Source organism: Lampris incognitus, chromosome 19 (genome assembly GCF_029633865.1).
Source record: "Lampris incognitus isolate fLamInc1 chromosome 19, fLamInc1.hap2, whole genome shotgun sequence".
Taxonomy (NCBI): domain Eukaryota; kingdom Metazoa; phylum Chordata; class Actinopteri; order Lampriformes; family Lampridae; genus Lampris; species Lampris incognitus.
The window spans coordinates 34,782,933-34,796,930 of NC_079229.1; the positions used below are offsets into that span (position 1 = coordinate 34,782,933).

At 46.8% G+C, this 13,998-nt stretch overlaps 1 protein-coding gene across 1 annotated transcript; it reads right to left on the bottom strand.

Annotated features, from left to right (window-relative positions):
• Positions 1 to 583: 583 nt before the first annotated feature.
• LOC130129665 (alpha-amylase-like) lies at positions 584 to 13,205 on the bottom strand. Its single transcript, XM_056299255.1, has 11 exons — positions 13,197 to 13,205; positions 10,054 to 10,230; positions 7,962 to 8,108; positions 6,370 to 6,567; positions 5,996 to 6,226; positions 4,319 to 4,452; positions 4,103 to 4,225; positions 3,288 to 3,387; positions 2,884 to 3,005; positions 1,001 to 1,126; positions 584 to 819 (listed from the first exon to the last, which is right to left on the bottom strand). Exons 1-11 carry the CDS (start codon positions 13,203 to 13,205, stop codon positions 624 to 626), a joined length of 1,563 nt encoding a protein of 520 aa, XP_056155230.1. The 3' UTR covers positions 584 to 623.
• Positions 13,206 to 13,998: the final 793 nt, after the last annotated feature.

Below are 13,998 nucleotides of genomic sequence, written 5' to 3' on the forward strand. Positions count from 1 at the left end.
CACGAATTCACGTTTGTGGCGGCCTCACCCAGTACCGTCCATGCAGTGTCTTTTGTCCACATCAGCATCTACGTTTGTGTCTTCATTTGATGGCTGGGAGAGCTGGCGCTGGATCGGCTGGGAGAGCCTGGTCTGCTGCATCCGTGGCCCTGCCTGGAGCTGCACTCAAAGAGGGAAGACCGAGGGCGGTCTGACAGGATGCAGAAAGCGGGCAGGCTAAGCTAACTGCTAGCTCATGCAGACCGGCAGTTCCAGCAGTCATCCTGGATGGCGTTCGTTCCATTGGACAGTGATTTTTTGTTTAGTTTAGATATGTGTGTTAGTTTGGGTATGTGTGTTAGTTTGGGTATGTGTGTACTTGTAGTTTGGATGTGTTTTTGTCTTTGTGTTGTACTGCTGTGGGAAACGATATGTCGTTTCATTTCGTGTGCCCAAGTGCATGAAATGAAATGACAAATAAAGTGCTCCTGATGCCTGATAACTTTTCTAAGGTGAAATATTAACATTTAATTATTGTTAACATTGTAGTCCCCCCCCCCAAAAAAACAACCCAAAGGATCATCAGAAACCCACTTTACAGAATCATGTCATAGATTGCAGATGTCGACTGTGGTGGGTGGAGTTTACTTGGGCAGTTTGGCGTCTGTGTGGATGGCCATGATGGGGAGCAGGTCGGAGGGGTGGATGGTGAAATGGGCTTTCCCGTCATCATCCACCACGACCCGTTTACCGGAGCATCCGCCTCCTTCTCTCTGACCGGAGATGATGTCGCAGTAGGTTCCTCCGGGCAGGCCCGTCTGCAAGCTCACATCCAAGAGACTGGAAGAAACGCAGCGGATAACTTGTACAGGATCCGTCGTTTGTTTTCTGACCACACACGAGCGCCGCTTCAAATTCAACAATATCACGTAGAAGCAGTCATTTCTAAACTGATCTGTCACATTTGTTTCCGCAGAGAGAACAGGAAATGATAGCGACGATCAAACAAACGCGAGCTCACCAGTCGTCGTTGTTGATGACGATGAAGCCACGGCCTCCTCGTCCGAAGGCTATCTGGCTTCCTCCGTTGTCCCACCAGTTACACAGGGGCTCTCCAGCGGTGACGCCGCGAAACACGACCATGTTCCTGCGGACGAGACGAATCAGCCAGTCGAAATGAGAAAGTAAATCAAAGTTCAGGTTAAACTAGAAACTACCTCTGACAAGCTGTGCCCAGTACCCAACATGTACCCCACATGTACCCCACATGTACCCCGATGCTCCATGTCTCAGCCGGATCAGAGAAATCACATGTGAAGTGTGGATTCACTAAATCCTGTTTCTATTAGTGTTCCTGCTGACATTGTTCACACGGAAATGACAATTTATTAAATTTTAATTTATTAATTTAATTATATTATTATTATTTAATTATAATTTCAATTTATTAATGAGGCCATAAACAGCACCATTTACAACCCCTCCTCAACAGCGCTATAAGAAAATACTGATACACTTGAGTATCACAATACTAATTTTCACAATATTTTTAGATTTTCAAAAACAATTTGGACGTTAAGATCACACGCGCGCACACACACACCTAGGGACAATTTAGTACGGCTGATCCACCTGACCTACATGTCTCTGGACTGTGGGAGGAAACCACAGCACCCAGAGGAAACCCACACAGACACGGGGAGAACATGCAAACTCCACACAGAGGACGAACCGGGACGACCCCCAAGGTTGGACTACCCCGGGGCTCGAACCCAGGACCTTCTTGCTGTGAGGCAACTGCACTAACCACTGCACCACCGTGCCGCCTAGTCTACATATATCCGTAGGTTGAGTGTGTGTGTGTGTGTGTGTGTGTGTGTGTGTGTGTGTGTGTGTGTGTGTGTGTGTGTGTGTGTGTGTATATATATATATACGTATAAAGGTAGACGTAGGAAAAAACTTTAATTCACAGCAGTACACTCATCAGCTGCTATGAATTAAAGTTTTTTTCCTACATCTATCTTAATATTCTGCTGCTCATTTGTTGAGCACTTTCATCAACACCATTGACGGTTTCCGGAAAAAAATCGCTCGCTCTCTCTCTCTCTCTCTCTCTCTCTCTCTCTCTCTCCATATATGTATATATATACACGTGTGTGTGTGTGTGTGTGTGTGTATATACACACACACACACACACATACATATATATATATACACACACACACATACATATGTATATATAATATACACGTGTGTGTGTATACTGTGTGTGTGTGTGTGTGTGTGTGTGTGTGTGTATAAATATGTATATGTGTAATGTTTTTTTCCAAAACCATCATGGTGTTGCTGATGGCCATATATATATATATATATATATATATATATATATATATATATATATATACACGTGTGTGTGTGTGTGTGTGTGTATATATGGCCATCAACCATCAGTACATTGCATCTCTAGGGACTAGTTTAACATCAGCCCAACAGAGCTCCTGTATGTCAAAGACGGGTTGACCTTCATAAAGACGGCATTCTTCTGCCACCGATGTGTAATCTGCACATTCCGCAGTTGGACCAGAAGACACTTCACTTAAAAACAACATAAAAGCTATGTGCGGGAAACTGGAGGGACTGAAAGTAAATACCACTCTCAGCGCTCACGGCCGTAGAACAACACGTAGTAAAATAATACGGCGGCGGCCGTTGCATCTGCTCCCCTTCTCGGTTTTACGGCCCTTGAGGGCTCGCAAAGCAAACCAAATAATCCAGTAAATCAGACATAAACACGCTGCCCACTTAAAGCAAACCCTTTCCCGTTCTGGGAACGCCGCGCGCGTCTTGCGGCCCTCGGTGAACCAGAGCCGCGGGGTGTTTGAGTGACGGGTGAGGAGAGTCACCTGATCGGCGGCCATCTGTGTTCACACACCCAGCCGTCCCCGCAGCTCCCATCTGAGCGGATGGAAACGGGCTTGGTGGAGCCGTCGGGGAGACTCGGAGGGCCCATCCAGTCGTTCTCATCCTGACAGACAGGGAAACATACGGACAACACGTGCGGACTTAATTAACCGGCGGTAAGGGACCACCGCGTGTGTGCAGACAAATAGCAGGGAGAAAACTGCCACGCCTGGTGTGATTATATATTCTTGCCCCGAGCATTGTTTACATTTCACTGATCCATCTTCGGCAGTCACAAACAACAGAAATGTGATCGGGGACTCAGCGTATAGCTGACGTGCCCACACTGACACCGCCGGGGGAGGAAGCACGAGGCAAACGTTTGGTTTGGGAAACACAGACCGACCTTCCCCTTCACGAGACGTCTGTCCCAGCGGTAGCTTGACATGACCCTGGCTCGTCCGTAAGGATGGGCTAGCATGAAGGCCACCGCCATCTGGTACATCCTGTTCAAACAGGAAACAACGCGGCCATTTCAAACAGCTTATGAAATGAACAGATTTCGGAAAGATTTCTAGAAAAGTACCAGCAGCGTTCACGATGAGCAATGATTATTCTACCACCCTGTGGGTTTAACCGGCTTGAGCAACCAATGATAACAACAACAATAACAATAATAACAACAATAACAATAACAATAATGATAATAGGTGGCACGGTGGTGCAGTGGTTAGCGCGGGGGCCTCACAGCAAGAAGGTCCTCGGTTCGAACCCGTGACCCTGAGTAGGATAAGCGGTATGGATAATGGGTCAAGGGGATGCTGGAGCCTATGCCAGCAGTCATTGGGCGGCAGGCAGGGAGACACCCTAGACAGGCTGCCAGGCCATCACAAGCCCCCCCCCCCCCCCACACATACACACATATTATTCACACCTAGGGACAATTTAGTACGGCTGAGTCACCTGACCTGCATGTCTTTGGACTGTGGGAGGAAACCGGAGCACCCGGAGGAAACCCACGCAGACACGGGCAGAACATGCAAACTCCACACAGAGGACGACCCGGGACGACCCCCAAGTCTGGACTACCCCGGGGCTCCAACCCAGGACCTTCTTGCTGTGAGGCAACCGCGCTAGTCAAAACATAAAACTGCATAAACTAAAACAGAGTAAATAATAATGATAATAATAATAATAATAATAATAATAATAATAATGGACCTTGGTTCCCAAAATGTGATGATGGCGTCTCCTCCTGCCCCATGGCCTCTTTGGTTGTCATGGTTATCTATGAAGGCCAGCGCTTTTTCAGATGGCATCAGTCCACAATCTTCTCCCCAAGACCTGAAATCACAGACCACCATGACGGCCCAACACAGAACAAGGTAAGAGACCAAAAAGACAAGACAGAGACCAGTCTTCTGGTTTCAGTCTTACTTGAGGTCGGAGAGCTTTTGTCCACCCAGCTTGCGGATGACCGAGCCAAGTTTAGCACCATATTTAAACTCCGTCACGAGACCAAGTCCAAAATACTCGCTGCCTTTTATCGGCTCGCCACCAAGGTCGATAACCTGAGGAGGAAAATGGCGCAGGCCTAATTTAAAAACATCCGAATAATAAAACTGCAGTAAACCTTGTTCGGGGTGAACGTGACCCACGAAAAGTCTAACATGAAATTAAAGAGACTGTTTACTCTCCTAATATCTAACCTTACACTTCAACTCTGCCCACTTTTTAAACCAGGCTTAAAACATGTAAGCTCGCCATCGGCTTGAACCGGATCCTCATACCAACAGATGCACTTTGACCTTTCTATTCCATTTACATTTGTATGTTTTCATCGCTTTTTATCTTATTCGTGATTTCTTATTTAATGTCTTTTTATGCCTTTATGTGAAGCACTAGCAGTTATTGTACCGAGTGGGAAGATGGCGGCGCGAATTCCTGTTTGCAGCAGCCTCACCCACTACTGGTGTGGGAAGATGGCGGCGCGAACGTACGTTTGCGGCGGCCTCACCCAGTACCGTCCATGCGGTGTCTTTGTCCACGTCTGCGTGTAAGTTTGTTTTGTCTTGGTTTGATGGCTGGGAGAGCTGGTGCTGGATCGGCTGGAGGAGCCTGATCTGCTGCGTCCTGTGGACCCAGGGACCACAGCCCTGCCGAAGCTGCGCCCAAGGAGGAAACACCGAGGGCGGTCTGACAGGACGTGGAAGCGGGGCAGGCTAAGCTAACTGCTAGCCCATGCAGACCGGCAGTTCTGATCACACCGAAGGTGGTCTGGCGGCGGTCTCGCCCTAGCATCGACTGTGTTTTAGCGTCGTTGTGTGGCGTGCAGGGAGGTGTGTCGAAGGTGCCTGGCTGGGAGAGCTGGTGCTGGATCAGCTGGGGGAGCCTGGTCTGCTGCATCCTGTGGACCCAGGGACCACGGCCCTGCCAGAGCTGCGCCCAAGGAGGAAACACCGAGGGCGGTCTGACAGGACGTGGAAGCGGGGCAGGCTAAGCTAACTGCTAGCCCATGCAGACCAGCAGTTCCGACAGTCATCCTGGCTGGTGTTCGCTCTCCCAGACAGTGGAGTTTTTGGACTGTGTTGCACTGAATGTACTGTGTTGGTAACTGTTTGTGTTTTTTTTTTGTTTTGCTTTGTTCTCTCTGTTTTTGGCAGTGTCATTATGGGGAATTTGGGATGTTTTTGTCTTTTGTCACACTGCTGTGGGCTGGGGGAAATGGAATTTCGTTTCTTTTGTGGATGCAAGTACATGAAAGAAACGACAATAAATTGTTCCTAATTCCTGACGTACCTGCATACATTAGGCACAATATTGGAAAAAACTCACACTGCAAAATTCTTTTTTTTCTATGATATATATTGCAGTGTATTCTATGTATATATTACTATGATATATATCGCGGACCAAGCACACTTCATACACAGAGCAGCTCTGTGTATGAAGAGTGCTTTATAACCTGCCTTAAACTTCATGTACACTTGTTTCATCTTCCTGCACAGGTCTGCTTAAACAACGTGGGGCTGAGAGCACGTACCGAGTCAGGACTCACGATGGTACTTGGCCAGTGAAACCTGACTCGTCTCGAGGAAGGAGAAGGTCTCTCACCTCTTGGTAAATGAAAGGCCGCGAGCCTTCCGGGAACCAGGTGGTGTTGAGGTTGTGCAGTCTACTGTAAATGGCCTTCAGGTCCTCCGGCCACATGTGCTTGGAGGCATCCACCCTGAAACCTGCGACTCCCATGTCCAACAGCTTATTCATGTAGCCGGCAACCCGGCCCCGCACATGCTCCTGATCATGGGCGAGGTCCCGCAAACCGACCAGACGACAATTACGCACCTGCAAGGAAACCAAAAGCAAACCATGCAGTCATGACCTTATGTGTGAGGGGGCGGGAGTCGATAAGCTGCGCTGGGCATTTCCATGCATCTTCATATGTGTCTGCTTACACAAGGTTATCTTTCATATCGTTCAAACAGCACCTGATGAATGTCTTGGTAGCTCTCGATATTTCCGCTGCGGGTGAAACATTTGTCATCGTTGAAGTGGCAGGCGGAGTACGGCACAGATGGGAACTCCCCGGCGCCGGCGTTGAAGTATGAGCCGCAGGTCGAGCGGCTGCCTGCCGCAGCGCCGGCCGAGCACATGTGATTGATGACAACGTCTGCGTAGATCTTCACCTGAACGAGACCATGAGGAGAGCCGGGTAAGAGCCGGGTCGGGGACGGGGAGCCCCCCGCAGACAAATCCATTTCCCTTGTGGGCAAGTTTACTGTAGTGTCACCACTAAAACAAGCGAGTGTACTTTTACCGTAGCTTTACTCTGATTTGGACCCATGGTGAAGAGGGGTTGTGTGTGTGTGTGTGTGGGCCTAAACTGTGGGATGGTCTCACATGTCAACTGAGAACAGACGCTGCAACTAAAACCACTGAATCAAAAGCATCTTTACAACTGTGTTTACTAAGGGCGACCAAGCCGCTACTTTCTTAACAGCTGCTGATTTTCTATTGATGGAGTTTCTATTGATGGGCTCTTTTACCTGCTTTACTCTGATTGATTTATTGGTATCTCCACTTCATCTTTTATTTCCTTTCTCTCTCTTATTCTGTGTTCTGTTTTCTTTTATGATGTGCTCTGCCCTTGTTTTATTATGTAAAGCACTGACAATGGCATCGGCTTGTCTGAATGGTGCTACACAAATAACGTATGGTTTAAAGATTATGTTTCTGGGGCATCCGGATGGCGTGGCGGTCTATTCCGTTGCCTACCGACACGGGGCTCGCCGGTTCGAATCCCTGTGTTACCTGCTCCGGCTTGGTCGGGCGTGCCTACAGACACAATTGGCCGTGTCTGCGGGTGGGAAGCCGGATGTGGGTATGTGTCCTGGTCGCTGCACTAGCGCCTCCTGTGGTCGGTCGGGGCGCCTGTTCAGGGGGGAGGGGGAACTGGGGGGGAATAGCGTGATCCTCCCACGCGCTGCGTCCCCCTGGTGAAACTCCTCACTGTCAGGTGAAAAGAAGCGGCTGGCGACTCCACATGTATGGGAGGAGGCATGTGGTAGTCTGCAGCCCTCCTCGGATCAGCAGAGGGGGTGGAGCAGAGACCGGGACGGCTCGGAAGAGTGGGGTGATTGGCCGGGTACAATTGGAGAGAAAAAGAAGGGAAAGAAGCCTGCCTAAATAAATAAATAAATAAATAAACAAACACTGATTTGATTTAAAGATCATGTTTCTGAGTAGCTTAATTTTCTCTAAATTAGTCATCACGTCCCAACACTGTACCAAGTTAATCAAGCAGGTTCATGTGTCAGGATGTTTCTACTCGTGATCCCGTCCATGCACATGCAGGTTTTCTCTCTACCGCAGCACTACGTTAGCTCACCAATCACACCTCTCCTGTCTGGTTTACGGTGTGGTTTTAGTGAAATCAGCTGGTGTAATAACATAAAACCTGCATCCACATGGATCTACATGGCATATGGTTGAATATCACTGATCTACAAGTTGCTGCAGTGTCTGAAGAGGTTCTTTGGTGATAATTGTCTCTGCAGTGAACGGAGGCGAGTCGCCTTACCCCGACATTGTTGCATCTGCAGATCATGTCCCTCAGCTCCTGTTCGGTCCCTGAGCGGGAACACAGGTCGTAGCTGACCGGCTGGTATCGCTCCCACCACGGCCTCGGAGGAGACGTCACCACGATGTTCTCAGTCGGAGGGGAAATCTGACAATCAAACATTTTGTATTGCAATTAAGACTGACTTGATGACATAAACAGTAGTAAACGGGTTTATTTTGATTCATGTCATGCTAATTTATCATTCTTTTATATTTCTTCAATAGGTTTTATTGGATAAATAGATAGATAGATAGATAGATAGATAGATAGATAGATAGATAGATAGATAGATAGATAGATAGATAGATAGATAGATAGATAGATAGATAGATAGATAGATAGATAGATAGATAGATAGATAGATAGATAGATAGATAGATAGACAGATGGATAGACAGACGGATAGATAGACGGATAGATAGACAGATAGATAGACAGATAGACAGATAGATAGATAGATAGATAGATAGATAGATAGATAGATAGATAGATAGATAGACAGATAGACAGATAGACAGATAGACAGATAGATAGATAGATAGATAGATAGATAGATAGATAGATAGATAGATATAGATAGATAGATAGATATATAGACAGATGGACAGACGGACAGACGGACAGACAGACAGACAGATAGACAGACAGATAGACAGATAGACAGATAGATAGATAGATAGATAGATAGATAGATAGATATAGATAGATAGATAGACAGATAGAGATCGACTGTATACATACATATGTAGATAAGAAAACTTGACTCAAATCGTATCCAAGTGTCAACACTAACATGATGTTGCAATGCAGCCCGAGGTTTATCTTTTTTATAAAAATTCTCTGTGGATAATTCGAGGAATTTCACGCTGAGGTAGGAACGTGACCACTAGAGGGCGACTCATCCCTTTCCCCCCTCCCTCCCTGCAGCGTTGCCAGGTCCGCTGCTTTCCCGCGGAATTGGGCCACTTTTGAAGCGTTGCCGCGGGTTGAAGGTTTTTGTCCACTGGCTGGGTAGGCCTACTTTGCATGCGAATGATATGGATCATATCTAAAAACAACAAAATAATCAATATTTTAAATGAAATAATGTATTCATACCCAAGTCCTACCAAACTGACTGCAGGTCAGCACTTAGTACACACGTGAACATGGGAGACGCCCACACAAAAACGCACACGTGTCTGATGCTCTCAGGCTGTCGGTCCTCATCCGACCGCCGCCGGATCCACCTCCGGTACTTACTGTCTACCGGGGCTCGCTGCAGTAAATGCATATGAAGTAAAACTGGTAAATGCACCTTGTGCAGGCGGGGGGGGGGGCAAAAGGGACAAACGCGAAAAATCAAAGCAACAGGTTAGTCTGCGGCGCGACGGTGAATTGCTCTACACATTCACAGGGCTATGTCTATTTAGTTATTTATTTATAATATACTGCATCGCATCCAAGCAGGGGCGGATCTACAGGGTGGCAACAGGGGTGGCAGCTGCCACCTCTGGGACACAGTCTTGCCACCCCAGGAAAAATTCTCTAGATCCGCCACTGCATCCAAGTACACCAGGCCATTTTAGGGCCTCGGAGACAGAACTGTTTAGGGATAACTGCTTTTAATGCCGCCATACTAAACATGCATGGTGTTACTTTGTAGCTATTACAACACATCTGGCAACGATAGCGATGCTGGTGTAACCGGTTATTTTGTTGCCCGGTGCGGGATTCGAAACGCTAACCGCTCGGCTAAAGGGTCAGACCCGCTAGCTAGGGGCTAACGGGTCTTAGTAGTAGTTTACACTGTTGAACTTTAAAAGCAGCGTGTATGGGTTCGGCAGGGGCACATTTTGAGTTCTGGTACTGGGCTGGTTTTGTCCCAGAGTCCTGGTAACTCACGGAGGAAAGGGGGCGGGACGCGTCCAACACGCACACGTATTCGGCTTCAATCAGAACGTTTTTACGGGTTTCCGTCAGCCCAGCCTGCCCCTTTTCCTTCACATCCGGGTCACGGGTCACGCATTTTAAACGGAGAAAGATCGGCATCGTAAAGACCTTGCCGTACCTGAACTCCATCAAATCCGCCGGGCGCCAAGTAGCGCTCACATTCCTGGGCAACGTCGCTCCAGCGCCATTCAAACAGGTGGACGATGGTGGAGGGGCGCCGTGTAGATGGAGGGAAGGTGTAGGCCAGACCCAGACCCAGACCCAGACCGACCGCCAGCACAGACCCGGCTCTCACCTGTACAGGCCAAGGAAGGCGTTTTGACTATGACTTGTATGGTGTCCCGACTGAGAGGAACTGCGCATGCGCACCCAACGCGCAGCAGGCGGCGTCGCATTTGAAATGCCTGACAAAAGACATTTAAAACGGCGTAATTTATATTGACTGCACTAACCTCTTTCCAATAAATACACAACAAGTGCGTTTTGTATTGTAAAAATGATACGGAAAGGCAAAAAGCGCACAACGGATCAACACCTTGTTATATCGTAGCGAATTCGGGGGACAACGCAACCGCAGGAGCTGCCGCGGCCGGGAGGCGAACCCGTGTCGCCCGCACCGCAGGAGACGTCGCTGACCGCTCGACTAAAGGGTCAGACTCGCCAACTGGCGGCCAGGGTGTCCACTTATCCATGCACGTTACACTATCCTTTAACACAGTGGTTCTCAACCTTTTTGGGGTCCTGGACCCCCTGCGTATTTTTGATCTACCCTGGGGACCCCTCCACCTGATCTTGGGGGAGGGGGGTTGCAATTTGATAGAAACGGTAGAAACTGCATTTAAAATTGCATTATAGCATTTATTCACTCTTTGGGGCAAAAATACGAGCTTTCAGTTGTAACTTAGATATAGTTAACAAAACAGAATTCTTATGCAGTAACTTTCAGATATATGTAACAAAACAGAATATGCATTCAGTAACTTTCAGATATACACTACCGTTCAAAAGTTTGGGATCACCCAAACAATTTCGTGTTTTCCATGAAAAGTCACACTTATTCACCACCATATGTTGTGAAATGAATAGAAAATAGAGTCAAGACATTGACAAGGTTAGAAATAATGATTTTTATTTGAAATAAGATTTTTTTTACATCAAACTTTGCTTTCGTTAAAGAATCCTCCATTTGCAGCAATTACAGCATTGCAGACCTTTGGCATTCTAGCTGTTAATTTGTTGAGGTAATCTGGAGAAATTGCACCCCACGCTTCCAGAAGCAGCTCCCACAAGTTGGATTGGTTGGATGGGCACTTCTTTGAGCAGATTGAGTTTCTGGAGCATCACATTTGTGGGGTCAATTAAACGCTCAAAATGGCCAGAAAAATAGAACTTTCATCTGAAACTCGACAGTCTATTCTTGTTCTTAGAAATGAAGGCTATTCCATGCGAGAAATTGCTAAGAAATTGAAGATTTCCTACACCGGTGTGTACTACTCCCTTCAGAGGACAGCACAAACAGGCTCTAACAGGTACTATTTAATGAAGATGCCAGTTGGGGACCTGTGAGGCGTCTGTTTCTCAAACTAGAGACTCTAATGTACTTATCTTCTTGCTCAGTTGTGCAACGCGGCCTCCCACTTCTTTTTCTACTCTGGTTAGAGCCTGTTTGTGCTGTCCTCTGAAGGGAGTAGTACACACCGGTGTAGGAAATCTTCAATTTCTTAGCAATTTCTCGCATGGAATAGCCTTCATTTCCAAGAACAAGAATAGACTGTCGAGTTTCAGATGAAAGTTCTATTTTTCTGGCCATTTTGAGCGTTTAATTGACCCCACAAATGTGATGCTCCAGAAACTCAATCTGCTCAAAGAAGTGCCCATCCAACCAATCCAACTTGTGGGAGCTGCTTCTGGAAGCGTGGGGTGCAATTTCTCCAGATTACCTCAACAAATTAACAGCTAGAATGCCAAAGGTCTGCAATGCTGTAATTGCTGCAAATGGAGGATTCTTTGACGAAAGCAAAGTTTGATGTAAAAAAAATCTTATTTCAAATACAAATCATTATTTCTAACCTTGTCAATGTCTTGACTCTATTTTCTATTCATTTCACAACATATGGTGGTGAATAAGTGTGACTTTTCATGGAAAACACAAAATTGTTTGGGTGATCCCAAACTTTTGAACGGTAGTGTATGTAACAAAACAGAATATGTATTCAGTAACTTTCAGATATATGTAACAACACAGAATATGTATTCAGTAACTTTCAGATATATGTAACAAAACAGAATATGTATTCAGTAACTTTCAGATATATGTAACAGAATTTTTATGCAGTAACTTTTAACAATGCAAACGGGAGCGAGCTCTCTTATTAAAATACAATAAATTACACTTGTGAAACAGATGTAATTAGAGAAAAGATTCCTGTTACCCTTTATAGTTTAGGTAGATAAAGGTCTCAGTCACATTTGAGTAAAATAATCCTATTTCTATAAATGTCACAGGATCTTTTTTTAAAGATATTTTATTTTCACGGACCCCTTGCAATTACACCACGGACCACTAGGGGTCCGCGGACCCCGGTTGAGAAACACTGCTTTAACCGCTTCCGGCCCAACCCACTCCGCTAGCATCGGGGGGGGGGGGGGGCGCATGGCGTGTAGGACCACCATAGCGTAAGCGGTTATTTTCTTGCCCGGTGCGGGATTCGATACGAGGTGTCCTGCACCACAAGGTGACGTCACTAACCGCTCGGCTAAAGGCTCAGACCCACTAGCTAGGGGCTAACGGGTCTTATTAGCAGTTTACAGTATCGTTTATCGTCTTTCATATCGGGATGAAACTCGGATATTGTCACATCACGATACACAAGTTGTGTTTTTTTTTGTTGTTGGTCTAAATGAATGATAACGAGACCCTACGACCTCATATTCTTACAAAAGTGAATTGTGGAATATGGAAGGGACTACTACCTGAAAAATAGCGTTGGTTTGACATCGTACTTTACGTTACCCAACGCGTCAACGCGATGAGCGCTCTGAGTGGCTGTTGCTAGGAAACCGCTACAAAGACACAACTTGCTTGATGAACCTCACCAATTCCTAAAGTTCTGTGTAACACATATTCTGATATGCGTCGATATCGTGCAAAACCCGATATATTTATTGATATAGTCAACGTGTTCCACTACTAACGGTATCGAAATGATCACGCAGCACCAGTCATTAGTCTGTGCCAAACTATGCACGTGACCTACTTACCTTCTTCATGTTGACCTCTCCAGTTTAAAGCGACTGGAGCTCTCTGATGAACAAGTGTCCCCCCCCCCCCCAGCTGTCTGTGTCCTGCCGTGTTGTGTTGCTCTACGTATTTATCTCGTTTTTAGACGATACCGACCCAGATGTGGAGAGCGGTTTGTAATCCCGAGGCCTTCTTAACTCTGCCACTTACACAGCGAGCCAGCCGCATTGGCGTCCATCTTGGAACGGGTGCATTGTGGGAAATGTAGGATTCCTCTCGCTGAGGCGCCCGGGCCGCTCTTCCAAATCTATCAAACTTCATTTAAATAGCACATTTCCTGCACTAAATTGTAATGCACGGAGATTTCCATTAAGGGGTTAGTAGACATAAAAAGACAGCAATGCTAAAACAAGAAAACAGACATTAAACTCAGCAAGCCATCCGTCACTTTGTTGCCTTTTATATTCTTGAATACCCGTTTTCAGTTGTGTTGTTTTAAAGCACTCTTAAAACGTATTGTATCTCTGATGTAAAGCACTTCAGGCTGCATTTTATGGACCAGCGGTGCAATATCAATTAAGTCTATTATCCACCGTTAGTGCGGTCGCCTCACGGTAAGAGGGTCCTGGGTTCGAGCCCCGGGGTAGTCCAACCTCGGGGGTCGTCTCGGTAAGAGGGTCCTGGGTTTGAGCCCCGGGGTAGTCCAACCTCGGGGGTCGTCTCGGTAAGAGGGTCCTGGGTTTGAGCCCCGGGGTAGTCCAACCTCGGGGGTCGTCCTCTGTGTGGAGTTCGCATGTCCTCCCCGTGTCTGTGTGGGTTTCC

What these genes read in the sequence shown, in the direction of transcription:
- LOC130129665 (XM_056299255.1), bottom strand. An exon ending in GCAGATGCAACAATGTCGGG is followed by an intron (nt 6,568 to 7,961) that starts GTAAGGCGACTC and finishes GGTCTCGTTCAG; the next exon opens with GTGAAGATCTACGCAGACGT. An exon ending in CAAAAGCTCTCCGACCTCAA is followed by an intron (nt 4,226 to 4,318) that starts GTAAGACTGAAA and finishes CTGTGATTTCAG; the next exon opens with GTCTTGGGGAGAAGATTGTG.